This window comes from Mizuhopecten yessoensis, unplaced genomic scaffold, assembly GCF_002113885.1.
Source record: "Mizuhopecten yessoensis strain PY_sf001 unplaced genomic scaffold, ASM211388v2 scaffold10989_1, whole genome shotgun sequence".
NCBI classification, from domain to species: Eukaryota; Metazoa; Mollusca; class Bivalvia; order Pectinida; family Pectinidae; genus Mizuhopecten; species Mizuhopecten yessoensis.
In genome coordinates this window covers 323,568-350,978 of record NW_018408822.1, presented here as the reverse complement: position 1 = coordinate 350,978, position 27,411 = coordinate 323,568, and the positions used below count along the sequence as shown (strand labels likewise).

The window sequence follows — 27,411 nt, the reverse complement described above, 5'->3', positions numbered from 1 at the left end:
TTTATTCCTTGATTAAACAACACTCAACGGTCTGCATGATATGTATGTACAGTGAAATTGTATCTACAGTATCTAATAACATAGGTTTGCTTGATAACAAAGAAAACTACCTATACATCTTCCAATTTTCTCAAGGCGAAATATCAGCTCATCACGCTCCTGTATTGTGATCTTTCCAATACCCATTTATTGGATTCGGACCTCCCTCGTTTGTATTTGATTCCGAACTTTACAAGAATGATTTATCGCTGGCTCTTCTAGTGGCTCATTCGAGCTATTGTTTAAGTTTCTAAAGAACATTCTTACAATGTATTACTATTGCAGTCGTATTGTGACAGTTTATGTGGGTTGGGAAGAATTCAAAAGATCTTTTGATCCAACTTTAATATTTAATATTCTCTCCTCAGAAAGATTTCTTTCATCAAAACTTTTCACTTTTCGACCCTTAACATTACCATTCCTCATTCTAAACTGAAAAAAACACTTCATTCTCTTTTAAGGAGAGTTTTTCCATTACAAGAAAGGTGAAATCAATATATGGTTGTAAGTTAATTGGAACACAATTTGTTCACAAATTGAAATATAATGAGGATGAAATTGTGAGAATGACCGAGTTTCTGGTCGAGTTTGGATCGGTGGCAAGATTTTCCAGCAGACCGTGGGCATTCTAAAGGAAACAAAGTTTGCCCCTCTGCTGGCTAACTTGTTTTTGGTTTCATTTGAGACTGCATTTATTAATGAGTTTATCAGGACAGGTAACAAAAAACTAGCTAAGTCCTTCACATTTAGATGCATCGACGATGTGCTGTCTTTTAATAATGAGAAAATAGATGTTTTGACCATGTCGATTGTATACACTCTCCTTAGCTTGAAATCAAGGACACAACAGACATGTCTCCTTTGATATTTGCCAACATCATCACAAACAAGTATGGCTAATTTCTACTCCGCTGTACGATAAGCGGGGTGATTTTGCTATCATGAACTTGCCCTTTCTCGATAATAACCATGTCACAGTGAATTGGTATTTTGTTGACACTTGGGTATTTTCGTATTTTATTACGATTATAGGCCCGCCATCTTTTGAACTATCATCAGCTGTTTAAACCGGCCTTCTTCATGGCCTGTAGCCAATCTTTAAACAATTCTTGTAATCACTGTTTATTACAAATCTTTCTTAAACTTCAAATGTATGCTTCCCTTGGCTTTTGATTCTGCATGTTCAAATTAAGGACAAAAGGCATACACAAGATGGCTCTCTTAGATATTGACATATCTTTATCGCTATTTCTCAGAGAAATTAAGAGACTTTTCGTTTCACAAGTAGGTGGTCTCTGTTGCTCCTTAGTTCTACATGTTCAATGTTGGTACTGATCACAACAAGATGGCATTCATTCATATTGACAAATTGTGATCACTATTTCTCAGTTACTGCAGGATTTTCACCAGTATAGGTTTCCGTTGGTCCTCTGTTGATCTCAAGTGAGAAATTAATGTGGGGCAGCCATATTGAATTTTTAAAAGGTTTTTACAATCAGAATTTTTAATCGATATATCTATGGTCCATTTCATTTTTAGCTGGATAAGAAAAGGAAGGCAGTAAGAAATCAATTCTGAGGGCATTAGAAGACAACCATGTGAATATATATTTATTATATCGAAAACACCGCCAATGCGAAATATTTTCACACCACGATCAATTCAAAGATTCACAACCTGAACATTTTCAAACAGAAAAAAATCTTAAAATTTGCATAACAGATACAAATACAGGTTTTGTTTTAGTAACACCTAGGAATAGGACAAAAAAGGAAGAAGTAACAAAATGTGAGAATGTCATTTTTTTTACTTAATTTTGTTCTCATATAGTAACACATGATAAATAAATGTAGATTAAAATTACAACAAACCAGGACCATGTCCATCAAGTTAAAAATTCAACTATTTATACTATTGGGTACATTTCATGTACCTAGACTACAGCATATATCTGTCACCTCATGTTCTACCACAATTAAGCACTAAATTCCACAATACAAGCCCAAGTGTCCTCTGGACCATACACTGTTGACTGTAATTCAGAACCATACAAAACAAATTTATTTACACTATCTAAAATGAAATAGAAAATGTCTCATAGCATTGAACTGTCTTTAAAAATCAATAATTCCGTTTGGGAAGAAAAAGCATCATTTAAGGTTAAACAGAATAAAGTGTACATTTAGAATACTCTGTTACTGTTCCATAGTTATTGTAAAGGTAGTTCACACACTGGTCATTACTTGCAGTGTTGACGGTAGAATATTCCGTTTGATTTTATAGGAATTAGCGTTCTATTGACATTTTAGTTTACATTTCAAATACTGTATGGTTCAACTTCAGATTATGCAAATGTATTGAGTACTATTCAAGGTTGATTTAAGCGAGTTTGTAAGAAAGTATCAAGATATGTAAAAAGGAAAACAATGATACATTACTTCTCTATTGTTCCACTTGACAAAGCCATAAGATATATGATCATGACCATACCGCAAGGTTATTACTCGTATGAACAGCCTGGTTCAGTAAGAAGGAAATAACTGACTAACTCCTCTTTAATTTTTTCAATTAGAATTTTAAAGAGGAAATAGACAATTATTTCAGACTAAATCAAGCAATGCATATGAATTGATCAGAATCAGTCTAACCATTTCATGTTAAGATTACCTGGTACAGTTTCCTTTATATCAGTTTATTGCCATGGCATTCTACGAAAATGCTGAAATTATTTAATTACATGTTTATAAACCTGAAGCAATGACAAACAATATTGTATTTTTCTTCAACCATCACACTTAAAGGTATATTAACACCTGTACAATTAGTCCTAGTGTTCAGTTTTGTTCACAGGCGGATACCTGAAGTAAAAATAATCTGTAGCTTACATTTTTTTACAATTCAGTGACTGGGAATGAAAGCCACATATACACACAAATGAGATAGTTCCACTTTTGTTCTACAATCCATGGATTTATGGCTATAAAATATGAAATTCTTGAATTTAACTTACAATTTTAAACCACTAAGTCAGATAAATATGTCTTTATCTTTGCCTTTGATGCTGTATTTTACATTTGTCCATAAAAAATACCATGTTCAAAGTTATCATCTTAAATAAAACCAGCAGTTCTTTCATGTATTTACAAGGTAAGCCATTCTAATTAATACAGGATATTATACTGCAGTATGTCAGTGATTTTCCCTCCTATTCCTTGGCTGCTACAGTAGCTTCCTGCACTCTGTCTCCACCTCTGTTCCCAGCCCTGATCTTCACTAACAGATTATGCATGAATGGCAATAAATAATTTCATGAAGTGAATTACCAAGTTTAACCTAAACTTGCAATACATTGTAACATATCTAGCACCTGATAAAAGCTTGAACAATTTTTTGTGATAATTTTTAATCTGATTGATTTGATTATTATTCTGTCTTTTATACAAGAAGATTTTCTCAAGTTTCACTTATCAGTGATCATGAATATTGCTTTTGTGGTGAATAAAGATTTTGCAGTTGTGATGCAAGGTTATATTATTTCTGAATGTATTCACTATTGTATCAAGATTTGAAAATATCTATCGATAAATTTCATCTAATGAAGCATATTACTCAAATTGATGATACATGTACATTGATCCATTAAAAATGACAGCCCTACAAACAAATGCATTTCTGGTACAAGGTTCTTTAAGCAAAGTTACCTGAACAAATAAGGCAAATAGAACATGCACTGTTTCAAATCCAGCAATTTCAGAAAAGAAGATTCTTTTAAATAGGATGAATAAATGCATAAAAATCAAACAAAATCTTGTATATTCAACACTGTTATACTCAGTACTGCATCAAATAATATCCATTTTTTTTACTTGAACCAGTTGTTCACTTTTTTCTGTTTTCCATTTACAGTACTTCCTCCATTTCTGGTACAGTGTATCAAGATTCTTACTATCAATGTTGCAGAAATAATTGTTTTATACTCAAAAAAACATAATTGTAATTTCGGTGCTTTAAAAAATCTCATCATTGGAGGATGACCGACTTAGCTTCTTGACAGAGAGGTGGTACAGACTAGTACAACATATACCACAAGTCAAACTTAAGGAAATATGCTATTTTATAATGACATTTTGTGTATGCATTGCCTATCCTAAAAAATTACACACAAAAATATTGAAACCGTAAAATGTTATCATTATACCTTTTTTCTTTTAAATTTAGGGTTTAGAGCCCTCTCACAAGCCAGGGTCATATGAATATGAGTGACTATGGATCGGAGCCAATGCTGAATTTAAATTTAAGGGAGATAACCTAGTCTCAAATATTGAAATCACAGGAATAATTTATAGCATACATCCTTAAGTAATGCAACATGTGTTGAGTTATAAAAATACAATATGTTTTAATAAGTTTATATTAACAGTGAGATATGTACAGCAACAGATTTTTATATACATAATATAACAAAAATGAGATCTTTTATCATGACAGTTTGCAGGAGCACTATATAGGTATATATTTCCCAACAGCCTGCTGGTACATGTGCAAAATGTCCTGGGGTAGAATGATCAGCCGGTATAAACGTAAATCACAGACATATTTTCAATCCTTCTGCCAATACAAAGTACGGTACTAGTAATTAACCATATATATATATGTAAATTTTGTCATGGTGAAAAATATGAGGGGGCTCAAATTTTCAAATGTACTATATAGCACAATTACTGAAAGGGAGCATGTATTGACTTACAATCCAGCAGCAATGATTTCTAATGTAGGTATCTCAAAGCTACATTTTGTAAAAGCACTGTTGTACATATTTCTATTACAATGATGGTTCAACATAGCACAGAACTTGGTAGCAAATGACATTTCTCCTCACGAAACCCAACACACTGGAACATTCCATGTTATTACACACTGGATATCATTACTGTTAAGGACCATTCATTCAAGTTGTTAGACCAATGCAAAAATCATCGGGATGAACAGAGTATTCTAAATACAAAAACAATATCCTATATTGGTGAAAATTAACCATCATTAATGGAAGTAAACATCAGAATTAGTACCAAAATGGATGACTGGACTAGCTTTTCTCTGATGCAGTGGTAGTCCAGAGCCAAAAGCTTAAAACTTTCTTCTATTTTTCTTGATAAGAGAGCACTTATTTTAGAAGTTTTTTGAATGTTTGATTTATTATTTTAATAAATTTTCCAGTTACTTGAATGAGATTAACTTTAGCCCAAGGATAAAAGTGCTGTCAATCAGTAATGCTTTTGCTATGCGTAGTTCTTACTTCCAACCCGAAGCATAGTTTGTGTCAAAACTAAACCTATGTCTTGTGGTGACTGATCATGATTTCGTATATTGAACAATAAACCCTTTAGTCATTATCACTAGAATCTGATGATGAATACAAGCTTTCTCCAAGTTCATACTCTATTGGACCAGATATGGATGGAAACCTTTGTCCACTCACTGGGTGCTGACCTAAATGTATCATGCTCACCGACTGACCACTAGATGACATCATCTGTGATCTCTGATGTGACTGGTCAGGGCCAGTATCTGTCTGCTGTACGAAAGTCTGTGGCTGATCCAGTTCGTCCAATGAGAGATGTTCAAAGTGTCGAGATAGGTCTTGCTGTGAGCCTGATGTGCTATCAGGAGGACTGTCAGCCGGGGTTTGTGGTGTCTGGGGGGTATTGTTGGGTGCTGGAGGAGACAATATTGCATCATCTTGCCCAATATCAGTTGGAGTGCCAACATTTAGGATGCCTGAGCTGGCCCTTGGCTGCTCTACACCCTCAGCTCCAGGTCTTTCTGTCGAACTCTGGTTAGAATATTTAAGTCCCGCGACACCCTTGACACCCTCCATGGTAGTCTCATCACGTTTTATGTTTCTTTTTCTTGTGCGATCATTTCGACGGAATTGAACCATATTTTCAAGGTCAATTACATATAAAAATCCTGCAATCAACAACTCAAAGAGTTTATCACCATTCTTGTGTTTAATTTCCAATTCCTGACTAGTTCGGTCATCATATTGCCACCAACCGTTCCTTCCCTCATAAAACCACTGATATTTGTCGTCAAATGCTATAGTCTTTTCTAAGTCTTGTTGTCTTATCAGCTTAGGTTTCTGAAAGAACTCAGGTATAATTTCCTGTCTGCACAAGGCACACCGCTTGCTTCGATGGGCTGCTCCTTTCACACACAGAAAACAGAATATGTGTTGACAAGGAAGCTGGACTGGGTGGATACAGGGCTGGAGACACACAGAACACTCAATGATGATATCTGTAACAAAAAAACCAAATTAAACATTAGGCAGGTAACATATTGCAATAGCAGCCCTACAAGTCAGTTCACAATCAAGAACTGATGTTTTCTCTAATCTTAGTCAGGCTAGCCACTTTCTTTTTCAGTATTTAACCCTCTGCACTAACATTCAATATTCAGATTGGAAATCACTGTGTATGAAAGCTTTCGTTCATACACAAACAATATCATGTACACATCAAATGTGTCACAATTATTTTAAGATCAACTGGTCCCTTTGTCAACCTGGCTTGATAAAGAAATTATTTATGGGACAAGGTGGAAAGGGTGGGGAATATTGGCTGTTATACACCAGGCTGTAGGTGTTTAATTAGTTGTCATCTCAAAGACAGCACTATTTACAACCAATGTAGGGGTGTAAAAATCCTCTCTTGTAAATGTCTAGATCTGCATAAACAACCAGTTTCCAGGCCCAGGCAAGTGAGAAAATGATAACATCCCACTTCCTCAAGGAAAAACATTTAGCAAATATTAGAAATTATATATGATTATGATAATGTTGGTCTTTTCAAATTGCGATCCCAAACAAGTGATTTTCTTGGCTACAGTTAAAAATAAAATGTATGTGATAAAATGTTTTTCTTAAAAAGTGGTGGTGTCCCGTGCAATTTCTTTGATCAATACAAAATTTGGATATATACTCATCCAGGGCAAGTCGATTTCTGAAGCCTAGTTGCCCAGCAAGTACTTGGAACACATTGTTTACACCAGAGTCTAAATTTCAGTATATATATCTTCTAAGCACACTTATAGTATAATCACAGTTTCTTGCCATTTAGATGAAGGTGGTTTTACTTTTTATTTATACATGTGGAAACAATATTATACAGTCCATGCATTGACTTTTTAGCATGGATTTGGGCTCTTATAAATAGGGCCTTATATCCGTCTGCTGGATAACCAAACTACTCGGTAATGAAGCGGACTTAGAACCTATCAATCAATTATACGGCCCCAATAAAAGGCCCCTTCCCCAGGATAATTTCTGTTGTAATTTTCCAAAATCATGCATTTTGTTTGTGGTTTTTCCCACAGGCCCCTACAAAAAAGGAGGTAGAAATTGCACTGCAGCCAATTAAAAGCAACGGCACAACTCCTGCAGCAGCTCCCCCTACAAGTAGCTATTATGTCATTGCTATTGGAAATTTTCAGTATTTACTACAAGTACAGTAACTGATGTATCAGCATCTGTTTTGATTGACCAGTACTATACTTTTTACTGACGGACTCCTGTATTTATTCTTCTTTTTACAGCCAAACTTGTATAAATATTCCTTGTTAAATGATGAATCTATCTGCTTGGCAACCCAGAGCTTCACTCTTTGTAGAGATCTCCCACTTCCCTTATTATCTACATGCAAATGTATTAAAAGTAAAGCTTAAGCAGAATTTCACAAAATCTGGCAGCATATTTGTAGATATTGGAAATATGAAAGTACACACTCCTGAAAAGGCTTGAAAGTTTACCTTGTAGCAGATCATACCCCACCTCCACCTTACTTCAACAGTCTAAAAAACACATTGAATGAAACTAGCATGTTTGGTTGATAGCCATGGAAAGTCGGAATGGACATTGGTATAGGTGAAATATGAATATTTCAATTTCACAGCTGGAGTTTTTACTTGCCACTAACCCCATCAGTTGCAATAAGGAAGTATATCAGATGGCTGAAAAAAGATACTGCAGCTGGACTATCAGAGTTTCCATTTATATATATATATATGTATACAAAAAGCACTTTTGTAAACATGACACCTGTCATATCATAAGTAAACTATTTAATTTTCTTTCCTGCAACCACCTTACTGTGAATTCTAGACATTTCTGTATCGGAAAGTTTTGGTCTCTAAAAATAGGATGATTGAATACTTTTTTGAAAAAGATTAAAAACACTGAAGAATCATATATTTTTTTTATTAAACTAGCACCACCTAGAACACAAAATGCAAACAAAGGGCTTGGTTGAAACATTAGTAGCAACTGCCTAAGTACTTAAAATCTATTATGTACCGAAACATTTGTATTTCTTTGGTCATTGGTTCCAATATAACATATATAAATGTAGCCAATCTGCATGACTGGGTCAATTTTTCATGACCAGGTTGCTGAATTGGTAGGGCGTTGGTCTCGAGTTTAGAGGGTCCTGGGTTCAAATCCTGGTCTGTTCGTTGCTTTGGTCTTTTTCCTGCTACAGAATTGGTGAGCTTGCCAGACCTTGTTTCAAGCACTGGGTGAATGCTTGGTAATGGGCCGGGGCACCCAGATATCTGGGTTGTAAATAGTTGTGGTGTATTGGGGGGCATAGTCTTAGAAAAATAGGAATGAGGAAGGTACATGCAGCAGAACTAGACTGGGTCAAGTTGTCAACTGGGTCCTAGGTTCTAATCCCGATCTGGCTGTAACCTGTTGCATTCTCTTCTTCCTGTTACATAAGCTGACGCATGAGCTAGACCTGGATTCAGACAAGACACATCCGAATTATAGATGGAAAGTAAAGGGAGTACATTGCCAACTGTACTACATGTTCAACGACATAACTTTTTGTAAGCATATCAATAGGTATAGGCCTGTTGCTGATCTGTAACAGGTTGGGCACAACAGCGCATATGGGTAATAATCCTGCATTTGGGTAACGGTTACCCATTTGAGAAACAATTTTATTACTGAAATGGGGAATAAAGTGAAATAAAAACACACAAAGTTCTTTTAAACACTTGGAGCAAAAAAGGGCGTCATTCTGTCAACTAAATCCAATAAATAACACAATGAAGTACATTTGTGCACAAAAATTATCAATTCTGATGTCTAACTTTTTGTGAAAAGGACAAACCATATCACTGACTTTGCAATGGTCTCCATTCTTCTTTCTTCTTTATACGAGGGCTCCATCAGTTTGATGATTATGGCATCGGGGGTCCTATTGTAGAGGCGTGAAGGGGTTATTTATAGTGATTAGGGGTGGGGTTGGTTTTTTTGTGATTTTTTTTTTGTGCAAGGTATAGATAAAAAGTTAAAATCTGTTGTATGTACTAGTGTGTGATGAGGGCTTCAAGGGCTGTGTAGGGTAAGTGTGCCTTGAAGTCCTCTAGTGTTGTGCATTGGACTGCTGCTAAGGGGAGGAGATTCCATTGTGTTACTGTGTGTGGGAAGAATGAGTATTTGTAGGTGTCCTTTGTAGCAGATATGTGTTTGTATGCGTACGGGTGTACCTGTCTGGTGCGGGGGTCTACAGGTGTGAGTATATGTGTTGGGTTTAAAGCTACGATTCTGTGTATAATTTTGTAAAAAAGGATAATTCTAGTGTATAAGCGTCGTGTTTGTAGTGTTGGCCATTGAAGTGTGTGGATCATGTCTGTTACGGAACTAGTGTTGTGGTATCTGTTTTGTACGTAGCGTGCTGCTCTTCGTTGTGTTTTTTCTATTTGTTTAATTTGGTTTGTGTTGTGTGGATCCCAAATGGAAGAGCAGTATTCAAGTTTAGGCCTAACTAGTGCTTTGTATGCATGTTCTTTTATATGTGGTGAGTTTATTTTCAGGTTGCGTTTGAGAAAACCTAGGGACCTATTGGCATTGGCTGTGATATTGTTTATGTGTTTGTCCCATCGTAGGTTGTTTTGTAGTGTTAGTCCTAAGTATTTGCTTGTTTCTACTTTGTGTAATGTGTGGTTGTGGAGTTTGTAATCATGGTGTATTTTGTTGCGTTTCGGTGTAATGTTAAGTATGTTACATTTTACATTGACTTCAGTGTCAATGGGACTATCCAGTGCAAATGTGACAGGTGAGCTTGATTTTTTTTTATGTTTGCTATTTGTAGCTACTCTACAACACACTATAAATGGAGGTGATAAAATTTGTCATTTTACAAAAATTCAGTTGTCTCAATTTTTGTGTGTTTTATTTCACTTTATTACCCATTTCAGTAATAAAATTATTACTGAAATGTGTAACTGTTACCCGAATGCAAGATTATTTCCCTGTGTAATTGAAAATGTCTTGTACAGGCCATGCATCGTGTTCGCTTTCTAAACAAATCTGTACAATATCGATAGACTATGGAGGCAATGCCATTACGATATACCAACAATAATAAGAAATCTCCAAATTTTATATAAAATGTTCTACGTTATAGGCCTACCATGTCCATTTTCTTTTTGGTCTTTGTCAAGTAATTTCGAGTGGACAGCTTGTTTTTCGACAGTGTCTTTCTCATTCGACATTTTCGTAGCAGTCTGTTGTCCCTCTTGATCGCCATTGGGGGTGGAACTTCTACTCGTCCGATTCCTGATGTCAAGTACTGGCTCATTCCTATCCATCACGAACATGGAATTGTCGTATTATGCCATTTCCAAGATATTTTTCAGTTCGCTTCTTCCGTCACTTCTGAAAGAAGTTCGTGGCAGCCCCGACCTTCACCTTCGACTGTGAGGCAATTAGTTTCGCATCAAGTGATGTCAATGATGGAATATATCTTTTATGATGCAAGTCATGTCATGAAATGGAATTAAAATGATGATTTGTCTTGAAAAAGTGAAGGTATTTTATCAAACTAACCATGAAAATTGAGAATAGATCCGAAACTAAACTAAAAATTGTAATTACTGATCCTGTAACTGGTATTGATGTTCCGGATTGTCATAAAATCGAGGTTCGACCTGCAACACAAAACACTTATTAAAAGTTGCGTTTGTTGTATATCGCCCATTCTCACTTATCATGCGCCATTAACAAAAATCATGTCGCATGATCCTTCCATTCCAAAATATATACCCTAAACGTCAAAACTATCGTTCACTGTTTCAACATTTGAAACAAACAAACAAAATAATGAAAAACGTTCATGAACATGTCAATATACTCAAATAATCGTTGTCGCGTCACCTTTTCTGATACAAAAAGGCTTTGCATTTTTTTCAGTTAATTTTAAATTCATGTTTTTCTTCATACTTTAAGTTTACTTATGTCTAAACAAAACTTAATTAATTCAATATCAATAATTTAAGCTAAAATATGATTTGTTGGCGATTACCTATACTGTCGCAAAATGTCTCGCCAGATACGTTACTAAACAAAATACCCATAATACAAGCATTTATTATCGGCGAACAAAAGTCTTAAATATCTTGGTATATTGACTAAAGGTATCTTACATCGCATAAAAAACTAATTGACATTAATTCCGTTAGCGTATATCAAGTATCCTGCATGAAACTTGATATTCGTGGTTTGTCCGTTAAAATTTCAACAAATACGTGACCTGTATTTATCTAATGAAACTGTACTCATTGTCGTGGGAACTTTTTTGTAGCTTACACGATACTAGCCAAAGCGTATTGTAAGTTTAGAACATGTAATACTAAGTTACCAATTGAAAGTGATAGGTGGTTCAATATACCACGTGAAAATAGATTATGTAATTTGTGTTATTTAAGAGAAATTGGCAACGAATTTCATTACCTGTTTACATGTACACATCAACCAATTCTCAATAGTAGGCGAAAAACATAACATGAATTGACATCATTGGCTAAATTTATTATCGATATTAATGACATAATTAATTTACAATACTAATGTCCATCCTGTTCCACCATGTCTTAGTGTCACCCATTTGTATATATATGTATTCTCTACCCTGTATTGTTTATGAGAATAAAACAATTGTCATTGTCATTGATAAAACTGAAGTGTAACATTGTTGTACAACTAGATGTGTAAATTTAAAGCGAATACCGAATGAATTTAATTTTGCTGACGTTAACATTTTTGTCGACCAGATACGTTGTTAATGGTTCTATAGCCGTAGCTTCTAACAATGATACTCTAGATTCTAGGTTTGTTTTGTGGGATTTTGATGGGAATAATGCCATAAGACCTTTTACAAACTGTACTTGCATCGATGAGCTGGCTAATTCTCAAGGGGAATATCTTCAAATCTTAGGGAATCCAAAGGCATGCATGCATATTATTATGGTTAATTTGTGTACGTTATTGTAACCGTTAGATGTTCAAATAAATGTAACTACCATAAATGGATTTTAAAGGATTAATAAGTGAAAAGATATGAAAGAAAAGGGTGGGATATGTGAGGATAAGGGATCACATCACTTGGACAATATGTAACGTATATAATTATGGTCACTTTGGTGACATTTCTGTTTTGGTGCATTATTTTCCCAGAAGAAATTAATCGACTTGGTTATGTGAACATTTGAGATAGGTGCACGTAGTTGATCACACGTGATCATTACATCGATTTAAAGTTTGTTTTAGTGATAATGCTAAGTAGCATGAGTGTAACACTTGCCCAATATAATGTGTAACGTATCTGTTGGAATGAAAACGTATCTGTTAAAGTTTTGAACGGGAGTAACGATAGAAAAAAGTGAAAACGCTAGCGTACAAACTTTTTTTGCAGTATAAGTTAAAAGCCGCCTTGATGTTCAATTACCTCTGGATTTTTTGTGAAGTTGTTTTCAATATAAAAGTTTGTTATAACGTTACTTGTTCAAATTGTGTGAACAGATACGTTACATGAACAAATCATATTATTGTTTTAATGCAACCTGCCATAATCATTTTTCTTCTTCTCAAATATAGATCAAACAAATAGTAGTTAATCAAAATAAGTACAACTAACATACCATTTCGATTGAAGATAATGTAGAATTTAATTTGTATCTCCGACTGGCAAGGTAACATATACGTTACTACGGGCGAGGTAGTATATGTGTTGTGTTGTTGAAGAACGAATGTTTTGTACTGTAGAATGCATTAGTCGATGAAAAAAATACTTTTCTAAAACTAAACCCATAAAAAGTGTTCAAAAGCTTGAAGAAGTTCAAAGAATGAAATAAATCTTGTTTTGAATACATTGGTTTTGAATGATTTCCGTTTTAGACCATGCAAATGCCTATTTCCATATACGATCAGAAAACGTGTTAGCATTTGTTGCAAAAATATCTGTTTTTATGACACAGTATATCTTGAATTCGCAAATATGGTAAATTTGAAGAAGAAAAACATTTTGTTTTAAATAAGTACTGGATCACGTATAAGTTTTACTGACAATGACTTTTGGGAATGGAAACTTCTGTTTTCAAAACTGGTGAATAGTGAACAGAACCCATTCGGTTTATTATCCTACACATGTTACTCTTTTGAGAAAAGATATCAAAATGTTCGCAATACAAAGTTCATTTCCCACTTATACTGTACATGTAATGGCGCATGATAAGTGAGAATGAACGCTATATCCACCAATGATCTACTTATCGGTTGTTTATTTTTTTGTCAGGAAGAAACACGTAGAATTGGATTTTTCAATTATTTTCACATCTGGATTGTGAACTTCATTTTCGGAAAGCAAAATTTACAATTTGCACCGCCATTTAACTGTAAAGAATGTACATGAATTTGTAACAAACATAAAGAATTTAACTGTATATTTTTTTAGAATTGTTAAATTGATTGAGATTTGAAAAACTGTAACCGGATCGATAGAAAGTTAACATATGAAAATGTATAACAACAACAAACATACACAATAATACTTCCCGTGACACAACTGTTCAGTATCAATTACACATAAATTCACTTTTCTAAATACACACAATACATTCTTAACATAAATACAAACCCTAGTTACACACGATACTCCACTCACACCCTATAGGTACTCATAATGTAAGCATTATATATACCTATATTGATATAAACCTTTATAGACCGTATGTATTATCAATCTAACTATAGTACATTGATAGGTAGAACTGGATATACAATAGGATGTTACGTGGGTGTAATTAAACAAGGCTGTAAGATGTACAAAGAGTCTGCGTAGGTCAACATTGGTATTAAGATATCATGTGTAGCTAGCTAAGAGTAATACAGACATAATGTAACTTGCTAACAGTAATACAGACATAATGTAGCTAGCTAACAGTAATACAGACATAATGTAACTTGCTAACAGTAATACAGACATAATGTAACTAGCTAACAGTTATACAGACATAATGTAACTTGCTAACAGTTATACAGACATAATGTAACTTGCTAACAGTAATACAGACATAATGTAACTAGCTAACAGTAATACAGACATAATGTAACTTGCTAACGGTAATACAGACATAATGTAGCTAGCTAACAGTAATACAGACATAATATAACTTGCTAACAGTAATACAGACATAATGTAACTTGTTAACAGTAATACAGACATAATGTAACTTGCTAAGAGTAATATAGACATAATGTAACTAGCTAACAGTAATACAGACATAATGTAACTAGCTACAGTTATACAGACATAATGTAACTTGCTAACAGTAGTACAGACATAATGTAACTTGCTAACAGTAATACAGACGTAATGTAACTAGCTAACAGTTATACAGACATAATGTAACTTGCTAACAGTTATACAAACATAATGTAACTTGCTAACAGTAATACAGACATTATGTAACTTGCTAACAGTAATACAGAAATAATGTAACTTGCTAACAGTAATACAGACATATTGTAACTTGCTAACAGTAATACAGACATAATGTAGCTAGCTAAGAGTAATACAGACATAATGTAACTTGCTAACAGTTATACAGACGTAATGTAACTTGCTAACAGTAATACAGACATAATATAACTTGCTAACAGTAATACAGACATAATGTAACTTGCTAAGAGTAATAAAGACATAATGTAACTTGCTAACAGTTATACAGACGTAATGTAACTTGCTAACAGTAATACAGACATAATATAACTTGCTAACAGTAATACAGACATAATGTAACTTGATAACATTAATACAGACATAATGTAACTTGCTAACAGTAATAACTACATCAGACTTTTAAGGATGTACGTAGATACATTATCTATTATGAATTGATTATCATCAATGGAGAGTAAATGACTACCTTTAGTCAACATATTACCTGAAATGTAGCCAAATAAAAATAGATAGTGACGTACATCTGCAGATGATTATAGAGAGGAAAAGAAAACAAGTAATAAAATATATCCTTAGGTTGATTTCAACAAGTAAATCGTGAGTTATCCATAAGGTGATCACAATACTTACCCCATTTCTTAGGTGACATAAAATAACATTAAATTTACGAGGCTGGCACTATTTAAACATATTACTTATTACACATTAATTATACAAGACTGTATCTGTAAGAACGTACATATTTTACTGGTTGAACGTATTCTCGAGATAGACAGGCGGTATAAAAGGAGCGTTAAAAAACGCCCCCCCCCCCCCCCCNAGGGCCGATCTATGGGGCATCAGAGGGGCATCAGGGCCGATCTATGGGGCATCAGAGGGGCATCAGGGCCGATCTATAGGGCATCAGAGGGGCATCAGGGCCGATCTATGGGGCATCGGAGGGGCTTCAGGGCCGATCTATGGGGCATCAGAGGGGCTTTAGGGCCGATCTATGGGGCATCAGAGGGGCATCAGGGCCGATCTATGGGGCATCGGAGGGGCTTCAGGGCCGATCTAGGGGGCATCAGAGGGGCTTCAAGGCCGATCTAGGGGGCATCAGAGGGGCTTCAAGGCCGATCTATGGGGCATCAGAGGGGCTTTAGGGCCTATCTATGGGGCATCAGAGGGGCTTCAAGGCCGATCTAGGGGGCATCAGAGGGGCTTCAAGGCCGAGCTATGGGGCATCAGAGGGGCTTTAGGGCCTATCTATGGGGCATCAGTGGGGCTTCAAGGCCGATCTATGGGGCATCAGAGGGGCACCAGGGCCGATCTATGGGGCATCGGAGGGGCTTCAGGGCCGAGCTATGGGGCATCAGAGGGGCTTTAGGGCCTATCTATGGGGCATCAGTGGGGCTTCAAGGCCGATCTATGGGGCATCAGAGGGGCTTCAAGGCCGATCTAGGGGGCATCAGAGGGGCTTCAAGGCCGATCTATGGGGCATCAGAGGGGCATCGGGGCCGATCTATGGGGCATCGGAGGGGCTTCAGGGCCGCTCTATGGGGCATCAGAGGGGCTTTAGGGCCGATCTAGGGGGCATCAGAGGGGCTTCAAGGCCGATCTAGGGGGCATCAGAGGGGCTTCAAGGCCGATCTATGGGGCATCAGAGGGGCTTAAGGGCCGATCTATGGGGCATCAGAGGGGCACCAGGGCCGATCTATGGGGCATCGGAGGGGCTTCAGGGCCGATCTATGGGGCATCCGAGGGGCTTTAGGGCCGATCTATGGGGCATCGGAGGGGCTTCAGGGCCGAGCTATGGGGCATCAGAGGGGCTTTAGGGCCTATCTATGGGGCATCAGAGGGGCTTCAAGGCCGATCTATGGGGCATCAGAGGGGCTTTAGGGCCTATCTATGGGGCATCAGAGGGGCTTCAAGGCCGATCTAGGGGGCATCAGAGGGGCTTTAGGGCCGATCTAGGGGGCATCAGAGGGGCTTCAAGGCCGATCTATGGGGCATCAGAGGGGCACCAGGGCCGATCTATGGGGCATCGGAGGGGCTTCAGGGCCGATCTATGGGGCATCCGAGGGGCTTTAGGGCCGATCTATGGGGCATCAGAGGGGCTTCAGGGCCGATCTATAGGGCATCAGAGGGGCATCGGGGCCGATCTATGGGGCATCGGAGGGGCGTCAGGGCCCCTAGTCCGAAATAACTGCATGACTTTCCCCTATGATTTTGTTTGTTTATTTTTTAATTGCAGTGTCGCGACACTAACTAAAGTTCGCATCAATCCGATGCGCAATGTCAATAGAATTTAAAAGGATATAGTCAATTACTGCCAATTTCCATAAAAAAAAACCACATTATTGCACATTTTCATTGCCCCCCCCCCCCCCCCCCCCCCCCCCAACAGGTTGGGCGCATATGTGGGTATACGTAATAATCCTGCATTTGAATATTAGTCGTTTCATAAAATTTATTCTATGACCTGTATCACGACCTACCCGTGCTTGGGATCATTATAATGTTAACAGATTGCTAGTGCTTGAGGGGATACCAACATTTACCCGATTGACAGTGTGTTGTTACCTGATGAAACAAATAAGAGTAACAATATTATTACTGAAATGGGGAATAAAGAGAAACACATGAAGTCCTTTTAAACATTTAGCCCGAGTTCCTCTGGCCTTGACACCAGATCAGACATTTTGACAGGTAGATTTCTAGTAATAACCCAGTATACCTTTCATATATCGATAAATGATATATATAGCAAACCACTTTTTACAGCCTGTCCAAACTTCGATGTCACTGTAAAACTAACAGATGGCGCTGATAAATGAAAGCCAGGAGGAAATGGCACTTGGGGAACTAGCCAGATATTTCTCATTAAATATATTATTACAATACAGTTTTAGTATTGTCGATAGTGATCCAACTACAAATACTCACAACAAATGGTGCTTGGGAAGAGAGAAATGAAATCAGTTATAAAATTATCGATCGCTTGAATGCAAAACAGAGCTAGCTCTATAACTGTATATTTACAATGAAAAATTATTGGATTTAAAAATGGTCTAGGTTAGTAGAATTTCTCAAAATATGCAAGACTACTTCTAATATAAATTTGTACTAGTCTACCCTTGTTAAAGAGGTACATAAATAATTGACGAGCAATAAATAAGATAGTAAGTTTGTGTGTGTACATGTATGTAGATAATAAACGCTTACATCACCATTGTTTTCTTTATTGTATTGCAGCTGTACGATGAAAAAGAAATGCTTAAAGGAAAGTTGGATTTACTCAGTAACACCAACATGGTAGATTTTGCAATGGATGTCCACAAAAATCTCTATCCTGATCAGGACGTGCCATCAAGTAAGTTCCTTTCAACATTATGGACTGGCCATTCCTTTGAATCTGAACACAGTCAATTATATACTGTAATAAGCCCATACATATTTATTACAGTTCAGTAAAAACGTCAGCAAATGCTACTTCATTGGCTTATAATTTTAAGCCCACCTCAACCTCCATGTTTTTAGGTCACCTGAGACAAAGTCTCGAGTGACCTATTGCGATCGCCTTTTGTCCGTCGTCGTCCGTCGTGCATCCGTAAACAATTTACATTTTCGACTTCTTCTCCAAAACCCCTGAACCAATTTCAATGAAATTTTGCAGAAAGCTTCCATGGCCAAAGGTCAACAGAAACAGTTGCCGGTTTGGTCCCTGGCACCCAGGGGCCTGAGGGGCGGGGCCAAAAAGGGTCAAATTGACTAAAATTTCAAAAATCTTCTTCTCAAGACCCAGATATGGTAGAATCAAATACTCTTCATAGATGGAAGGGTCTTAAGGTGCTTTACCAAAATTGTGAATTTCTTGACCCTGGGGTCTCACGTTTTCCCCTGGGGAGGGGGTAAACTTTACTATAGTTTATATGGAGAAATCACATTTTGGACCAACATTTGTTTAATTGCCATTGAAGGTAATTCAATTAAGGTAAGCATTATCAGGTAGCAGTTTGATGGTATGCACATATGAGCCCTGACTGACCCCCGGGGCTGATGGGAGGGGCCAAAAAGGGTCAAATTGACTGGAATTTCAAAAATCTTCTTCTCAAGACCCAGATATGGTAGAATCAAATACTCTTCATAGATGGAAGGGTCTTAAGGTGCTTTACCAAAATTGTGAATTTCATGATCCTGGGGTCTCGCGTTTACCCCTGGGGAGGGGTAAACTTTACTATAGTTTATATAGGGAAATCACATTTTGGACTAACATTTGTTTAATTTCCATTGGAAATAATTCAATTTGGGTTATCATTATCAGTATTCGGTAGCAGTTTGATGGTATGCACATATCAGCCCTGACTGACCCCCCGGGGCTGATGGGAGGGGCAGAAAAGGGTCAAATTGACTGAAATTTCAAAACAAAATCTTCTCAAAGACACAGATATGGTAGAATCAAACACTCTTCATAGATGGAAGGGTCTTAAGGTTTATGACCCTAGGGTCTCACGTTTACCCCCTGGGGAAGGAGGGGGGGGGGCAAAATTTATTATGGTTTATAATGGCAAATGATACTTTGAATATTACATGTTAATAATTATATATAACTTGATTGGAATTATAACCCTGAGTTGACAGTTTGATACTTTGAAAATTTTGAGCTAGCCCTACCCCCAAGGGCTGTAGGGTGGGGCCCAAAGGAGTCAGTGTGCTAAAATTTCTTCTTTTTCCTTGTTTAGAATCAGAGGTGCTAGTTTCAAATACTTTTAGTCTTAAATCTGTATGCTAGATATTGAATAAGGTGGGGTTAGGAATCAGGTGACCGTTAAGGCCCATGGGCCTCTTGTTAATCAATGTCGTTGCCCCCCTCGATCTAGTCTCCTTGTCTCATCAACAAGGCGCACTTATGACTTCAATTTTGCTATGACATATTCCAGGGGTGTAGAGAGAGAAAGTGAACACAACCCCTGGATATCGAGGATGAGGAATCCTCAGATATGGTAAATTGATAAATTGTGGTACAAATGTTGATAAAGAATACCATATAGTATAGACTTTTCTTTTTAGGTTTTTATATTTTTTTCTTTTGTTAGATTTGAAAGACAAGAGAATGAGTGTAGTTGCTCAACTCAAAAGTCTTCAGGCTGAGACAGAAATGATCACCAAGATATTTGAAGATCCAGAAGTTGTACGTCAGATGCAGAGCTCGAGGTATGTTATCAGTTAACATGGATACTTTTTTTTATAATTGCTCATTAAGTATGTTTGACGACTGGCTGTCATAAATAAAATTTTATACTAACCTTTCTCTATCTATTCTATACATCAATTCAAAATCATGAAAAGTTTGAATCAATCAGTAACATCGAGTTGCTACCATTACAATTGAATCATAACCTGTCAGTGTTTATTTCTTTCTGCTCCAGGGATGGAAGACAGTTATTTGAATTTCTGAATAAAGATTATGGCGTAAGTACATAAACTCATTCATTCGCATCTCAAATTATTGAATGATTGTAGCTGATTTAATCAGAGTGAGAGAAAAGGAAAGCAAGGGTTCTTCAAGAAAATGAAATTGAGAGAAGAATTGTCAGTTAATAGACAAAACAGATAAATTCTTTCCATTTTCATAGTAACCATGATATTCATTGATATTTATAATTTTTTAGATTGTCCTGTTTTTTATTTACAAGTACTTTTATTGAAACGGAACAGAATAAACTGTCTCCCTATCCACAAATATACATGTTGTGTGACATCATATTTTCAGTTTGAAGCAAGGATGGTGGACACACTATACGAGTATGCCAAGTTCCAGTACGAGTGTGGAAATTACTCCGGAGCTGCAGAATACCTTTACTTTGTCCGAGTATTGGTAAGTACTTCAAGAAATGAGACTGGTTCGCATATGCTATAACCCTGAGAGTACAGAACTTAATGGTCATTTTAAATCCATTTCAAATCTGTCATTTCAGTCTATCATGGTTTTTGTCGTTCAGAAAATTCCCATTATTAAAGTTAAATTAAAAATAATTTCAATTTGCCTGAGAAGTGCATTTTTACAGTCATTCAGACATGGACACGGTATGTGGTGATTTTATTGGTGCAATACTTTTGCCTCATAATAATAAACAGGACATTTCTGAATTCATTCCCAGAATTGTGAAATGGCTTTATGTGGAACAGGTTTGAATAGAAAATGAAAAATTTACCTGTTTCCAAAACACAGAGCAGATATATAGAGGAACAACGTTAACCTTTACTAATTGTGGATGGCTTTATAAATACAATTTACAACGTTTGATTGTTTGAATAAAGGCATTGGATTTTGGTGATTTAAAATTAAAGCACAACTTCCATAGGCAGTAGGTGATTTAAGTGTTAGAGTAATATTAAGTGATATTCTTGTGCCTTACAGCTGCCCTCCACCGACAAGAACTTCCTGGACACACTGTGGGGAAAGCTGGCCTCCGAAATCCTTATGCAAAACTGGGAGACGGCTCTGGATGATCTGACAAAGTTAAAGGACATCATAGATAATAATGTAAGTCTGATGGACAGAATTCAGATACCAATGATCTTTCATAGATATTAAAATCTTAACAGAACTCTGATACCGAAGATCTTTCATAGATATTGAAATGTTATTCTAATATTGTTTTATTTGGCTAGGATATAGTTGATCATGAGAAATATATATTTGTTTGTCATGTTTTAATGCCAGTATTTATGCTAAATTTTGCAGACCTTTGGATCCGCATTACAGAACTTGCAGCACAGGACCTGGCTAATCCACTGGAGTCTTTTTGTCTTTTTCAACCATCCCAAAGGTCGTGACCTCATCATTGATATGTTCCTGTATCAGCCTCTGTAAGTGGACAATTACATAACAGTACACCACATGATGAAACTCGAAATATTCATTGACTTTTTACATCAGTGCTTAATATAACATCAGTGCTCTTAGTACCGTATTATAATATAACTATTGCCAGTTTGATTTTCTGTGTATAAATGTTTGTCTAGACAGGTAGTATATTCTTTGACAAGAACTACCTTTACTCGACATCAACAGAAGAATGACACTCCATACGTTTGTTATCCTGTAATAGCATATGTCGTAATCTGAATCAACCTTATTTTCAAAAAAAAATGGTGTTATTCATTTCCTGTTAAAATTGTGTGAAATTTCTCAGTAGATTACTACACTTCTCAGAGCAATACTTTGCTGACATAGTTCCCTCAGAAGATGGTATAAATGTATAATAGATACAAAACTTACACTACACAATTCTTCAAATAGAATGAATTAAAATCATCCCTTGTGTTATGTTGAATTTTACATAACATTTTGTTTCAAACTTTGCTACAAAATGTAATTTAAACTATGGAAACTTGCAGTAAGTAATAAAGTGAACACAAATTTGAGATATTGAAAACTAATGTTTGGAGTCCTTTTGCAGGTATCTGAATGCCATACAGACAACCAGCCCACACATACTGAGATACCTAACCACCGCTGTAATCACCAACAAAGGTCGTAGGAGGGCCGTCCTCAAAGACCTGGTCAAGGTCATCCAGCAGGTAGGTAGAGGTCAATATAGACTTTTCTAATACAGCAGGATCAATGTCAGATTCTGAAATCAATTACAGATATATCATCTTCAGATATGCTATGATGAATATCTTTGTTCTAGAGTTAGCATAGTAATGAACATCCTTTTACTTCAACCATTTAACAAGCAAAATTTTGGTGGTATGACTGGGTTTCACGATATTTCAAGGGAGGTATATAAAAGTATCTTGAAGAAAAAATGAAAGACATTGATGGTAAAGGCAATAAGGGAATTAGCAGTGAAATAGGGGAAATTCTATTGAGTTTTAATTACTGTGTACATATCTCCTTGACTTGTTGAGTTACATAGATCTGCCCTAGTACATGTATATATTTTTTCCTACAAAAGATATGCATTTAACAGATTTGTTGTAGAATAAGTATGCATCTCAGGAAAGACATGCTTTGTTACTGTTTCAATTGTCTACTGCAAATCTATGTATGCTTTGAATTATAATTGGATGCCACTGTATAGTATTACCTATATGCCTTTTTAGGTTAGGGAACAATTGCTAGTGATTTTAACCCACAAATGTACACCCTTTCTTATCATTATAAAGCTCATTATTTCTGATCACATTTGCTTTTTTGAAAAATTCGTTATAACACAAGTAGCCTCCCTTTAGCTGTGACACTATGGAGGATAGTGGATTCGAAAACATGTTCATTGCTGTGTGAGGGGGAGTGATAGCACACTAAGAGCTTTGTAGGAATTGTTTTGATGAGTCCAATTTTTTTGAAATCAAATTGACTTTCAAGTGACTTGTGCAGTACTTCAAAACGGCTTCAAGTTTTAGTCAAAACTTATGTACAAGACTTTAAATTTTGCTTTAATGATGCTGAAGGGCAACTGAAAAATGAAATCCAAGTGATTGTATTTAAAAATGTTCAGAAGTGTTGCCTATATTTTTAGCTCGCCTGGCCCGAAGGGCCAAGTGAGCTTATCCCATGGTGCAGCGTCCGGCGTCCGGCGTCCGGCGTCCGGCAACTTTTTCCTTTAAAATGCTACTTGTCCTGAATGGCTCAGAGGATTTTGACCAAATTTGGTCAGGAGCATCATTGGCCAAAGGGTTCTCAGTTTTGTATAAACGGAGGGTATAACCCCCTTGGGGGCAGAGGGGCGGGGCCAAATAGGGGGAAAATAGGTAAATCTTTAAAAATCTTCTTCTTCTCAACCAATAGAAGGATTTTGACCAAATTTGTCCTAGAGCATCTTTGGACAAAGGAGACTCAAGTTTGTATAAACGGAGGGTGTGGCCTCTTTGGGGGCAGAGGGGCGGGGCCAAATAGGGGAAGTAGAGGATTTTTTCTCTCCTACTATACAAGTGAAGGGATTTAAACCAAATGCAGTCTGAAGCTTGGTCAGGAGCATCATTGGCCAAAGGGTTCTCAGTTTTGTATAAACGGAGGGTATAACCCCCTTGGGGGCAGAGGGGCGGGGCCAAATAGGGGGAAAATAGGTAAATCTTTAAAAATCTTCTTCTTCTCAACCAATAGAAGGATTTTGACCAAATTTGTCCTAGATCATCTTTGGACAAAGAAGACCCAAGTTTGTATAAACGGAGGGTGTGGCCCCTCTGGGGGCAGAGGGGCGGGGCCCCATAGGGGAAATAGAGGATTTTTTTTCTCCTGCTATACAAGTGAAGGGATTTTAACCAAATGCAGTCTGAAGCATGATTAGGGACTAAAGAATCAATTTTGTTTAAACTGAGGTGTGTGGATTCCCCTTCTTTGGGGCAGATTAGTGGGGCCCATTAGGGGAAATAGAGGATTTTTTTTCTCCTGCTATACAAGTGAAGGGATTTAAACCAAATGCAGTCTGAAGCATGCTTAGGGAGAAAAGAATCAATTTTGTTTAAACTGAAGTGTGTGGGCCTCCTTCTAAGGGCAGATGGGTGGGGCCCATTAGGGGAAATAGAGGATTTTTTTTCTCCTACTATACAAGTGAAGGGATTTTAACCAAATGCAGTCTGAAGCATGATTAGGGACTAAAGAATCAATTTTGTTTAAACTGAAGTGTGTGGATTCCCCTTCTTTGGGGCAGCTTAGTGGGGCCCATTAGGGGAAATAGAGGATTTTTTTGCTCCTGCTATACAAGTGAAGGGATTTTAACCAAATGCAGTCTGAAGCATGATTAGGGACTAAAGAATCAATTTTGTTTAAACTGAAGTGTGTGGGCCTCCTTCTAAGGGCAGATGGGTGGGGCCCATTAGGGGAAATAGAGGATTTTTTTTCTCCTACTATACAAGTGAAGGGATTTAAACCAAATGCAGTCTGAAGCATGCTTAGGGAGAAAAGAATCAATTTTGTTTAAACTGAAGTGTGTGGGCCTCCTTCTAAGGGCAGATGGGTGGGGCCCATTAGGGGAAATAGAGGAAAACATTAAAGATCCTTCTCCTCCTGTACCGTTGAAGGGATTTTAACCTAACCAAACTTGTTTTAGAGAATCTTTGGGCAAAGGGAATTTAATATTTATAAATTGAAGATGCAACTTTGTTACTTGTACTCCTTTGATAAACCTGAATGGTACTCAGCAGGTTTTAACTTGAAAAATAAAATACCAGGTGAGCTATTAAGGCCCCTGGGCCTCTTGTTCATTTGTATCATGGTTGTGTCCTTAATATGTGTTCCAGGAATCGTATACCTACCGTGACCCCATCACAGAGTTTGTGGAGTGCCTGTATGTCAACTTTGACTTTGATGGTGCCCAGCAGAAACTCAGGGATTGTGAAGAGGTAAGTTTTTTATTATCAGTTCTGTAAAGAAGTGCTCTACAAGACTGCTTCCACATGCAATTTCAACCTTTGTGTTATTAAAAAAATATTGTACTGTTTCCTTTACAAAAGAAACAGAATTTTTCCATATTGAAAAATATTTCAGTCCAGTTTGCACCCTTTTTTTGGAAACTTACCAAAAAAAGAAATCTGTTGTACTTGTGTTCATATCCCTTAACACCAATATTACAAATTTGATTTATGAAGCAAATAATTAAACAATCATGGTTTATTGCAGGTCTTGGTGAATGACTTCTTCCTTGTGGCTTGTCTTGATGATTTCATTGAAAATGCTAGATTGCTGATTTTTGAGACCTTCTGTCGGATACACGAGTGCATCAGCATCAAGTGAGTACATGTAGTATAACTTATGACTATCTGAAGAACATGACATTGTATGAACTCTTCTTTGGCCAAAGATTTTTTTATTGAGATAACTGCACAGACCCTACTCATATTCTTTTATACATTATTACTTAATAGTTATCATTTTGTTTGTAAACGGTGAAATTAAAATATATCTTTAGAGAAGTTTGCCTGCATTTTTTTTTAAATATGTATGTGCTCGAGTTAATATGTATCGGACAAACACCACAAATTTTCCATTACAATATCCAATCCTGAATTTGTCCATAGCATGTTGGCAGAGAAGTTGAACATGACATCAGAAGATGCAGAGAGGTGGATTGTAAACTTGATCAGAAACGCTCGTCTAGATGCCAAGATTGACTCAAAGCTGGTAAGATGACACAGATTGAGCATTAACTAGAAATATCAAAGTTTTACTTTCTACACAAACCATGTACATATTGAAAGTGTTGCAACGTTTCAAGACTGACTGGTCCCTTTAAGGCGTCTGACATTCTGCTACCAATAGCCCTCCACCACTGGGTCGCGGGTTCGAGGCCGACATTGGGCGGGATTTTTCTCCGGGAACTCCTGCTTTCCTCCACCATCTGGCACATCCTTAAATGACCATAGCTGTTAATAGGACGTAACACACAAACAAACCAGATGGACCCTTTGCTAAGCTATGAGTCATAGGTTGAGAAAGGGACCAGAGGGTCCTGAAATGTTACGGCACGTTTAATAAGTACATTGTTTGTGTAGGAAGTTAAACTTTGATATAACATGTATCCAAACCGATGAATCTTATTGAAGACATTAACTAGAAAGCTAGTACATATCATCAACTCCACAATATTTGTGTTGATCTGGAAAAACAATCCTCTAGACATCGGCATTTAAACAGTGAATTTTGGTTGTTGATTATAATACTTGTTAATTAATCTGACCAAAAGAGCCAGGTGAAGTTACAATATAACTTATAAGGAGACACTTTTTTTGGCATTCAGATATTGTTCAGATAGTGAGAATTTTCCTTGATGCTTGTTCAATAAATGAAGAGAAAAGATATTGGTATACTTGAGACCATACAGGGAGCAGTTTTAGCCTGTTTACATTTTATTATTAAAAGTTTTCTAATCTGTACAAAGATATTTTAATAGTACAAATCATACAGGGAACAATGTTAGCTTGTTGGACTAATGTTATCAAAGTTTTCCTAATGCATATCTTCCTCTATCATATCAACAGGGGCATGTTGTCATGGGAACACAGGCTGTGTCGCCATACCAACAGGTTATAGAAAAAACAAAAGGTCTAGCCTTCAGGTCACAGATGATGGCCATGAACATTGAGAAGAAACTTGGACTCCGTACTGATAGTGTAAGTAAATCATGTATATAAACAAAATGGCTTTTTGAAGGGAATTTTCTTTCAAAAAATAAATACTAAGACATTTTCTCTGAATTGACTGAGGGTTACATGCCCCAGTTACTGTCCTTACATATTACCAATGTTTGGTTAAGAAATATAGAAAACTGAAAAAAATAGTAGGATGATAGTTCTGGCTAGTGTTGATATTTTTAAATATTCATGGAACAAACTTCATTATCTTTAAGCTATGTTTTATGTTTTACTCTTCAGGTGCCACAGTGGGATAAATCTGTCGAGAGTTAATAGATACGTCATTTAGTGTGCTAAAAGACTTTAATAACGCCAGTCGCAGCAAACAGACTTTATAACATCAGTCGCAGTCGAGAGGGAATTTTTCAGTTTACTGCATAGACAGTGAATTTGGACTTTCAAATGAAGTGCTCTAAAAAGAAACTAAAATTAAATTATATCAACTGGA

The 27,411-nt window shown here is 36.7% G+C and overlaps 2 protein-coding genes across 2 annotated transcripts; one reads left to right on the top strand and one right to left on the bottom strand.

Moving 5' to 3' along the window:
* Positions 1–1,632: 1,632 nt before the first annotated feature.
* LOC110464442 (E3 ubiquitin-protein ligase rnf146-like) lies at positions 1,633–10,799 on the bottom strand. The gene is made up of 2 exons (XM_021519659.1): positions 10,518–10,799; positions 1,633–6,339 (listed from the first exon to the last, which is right to left on the bottom strand). The coding sequence occupies exons 1-2, from the start codon at positions 10,702–10,704 to the stop codon at positions 5,423–5,425; spliced, it is 1,104 nt and encodes a 367-aa protein (XP_021375334.1). The 5' UTR covers positions 10,705–10,799; the 3' UTR covers positions 1,633–5,422.
* On the top strand, positions 9,551–27,411 carry LOC110464441 (eukaryotic translation initiation factor 3 subunit E-A-like). The gene is made up of 13 exons (XM_021519657.1): positions 9,551–9,616; positions 18,078–18,195; positions 19,919–20,036; positions 20,252–20,294; positions 20,596–20,700; positions 21,244–21,369; positions 21,571–21,695; positions 22,289–22,409; positions 25,074–25,175; positions 25,453–25,562; positions 25,851–25,953; positions 26,811–26,942; positions 27,204–27,411. Exons 1-13 carry the CDS (start codon positions 9,566–9,568, stop codon positions 27,234–27,236), a joined length of 1,287 nt encoding a protein of 428 aa, XP_021375332.1. The 5' UTR covers positions 9,551–9,565; the 3' UTR covers positions 27,237–27,411.

What these genes read in the sequence shown, in the direction of transcription:
- LOC110464441 (XM_021519657.1), top strand. Translation starts at nt 9,566, where the DNA reads ATGTGTTTGTATGCGTACGGGTGTACCTGTCTGGTGCGGGGGTCTACA. An exon ending in TGATCAGGACGTGCCATCAA is followed by an intron (nt 18,196 to 19,918) that starts GTAAGTTCCTTT and finishes TTCTTTTGTTAG; the next exon opens with ATTTGAAAGACAAGAGAATG. An exon ending in TTTACTTTGTCCGAGTATTG is followed by an intron (nt 20,701 to 21,243) that starts GTAAGTACTTCA and finishes TGTGCCTTACAG; the next exon opens with CTGCCCTCCACCGACAAGAA.
- LOC110464442 (XM_021519659.1), bottom strand. Translation starts at nt 10,704, where the DNA reads ATGTTCGTGATGGATAGGAATGAGCCAGTACTTGACATCAGGAATCGG. An exon ending in CCAAAAAGAAAATGGACATG is followed by an intron (nt 6,340 to 10,517) that starts GTAGGCCTATAA and finishes TTTTTGTTACAG; the next exon opens with ATATCATCATTGAGTGTTCT.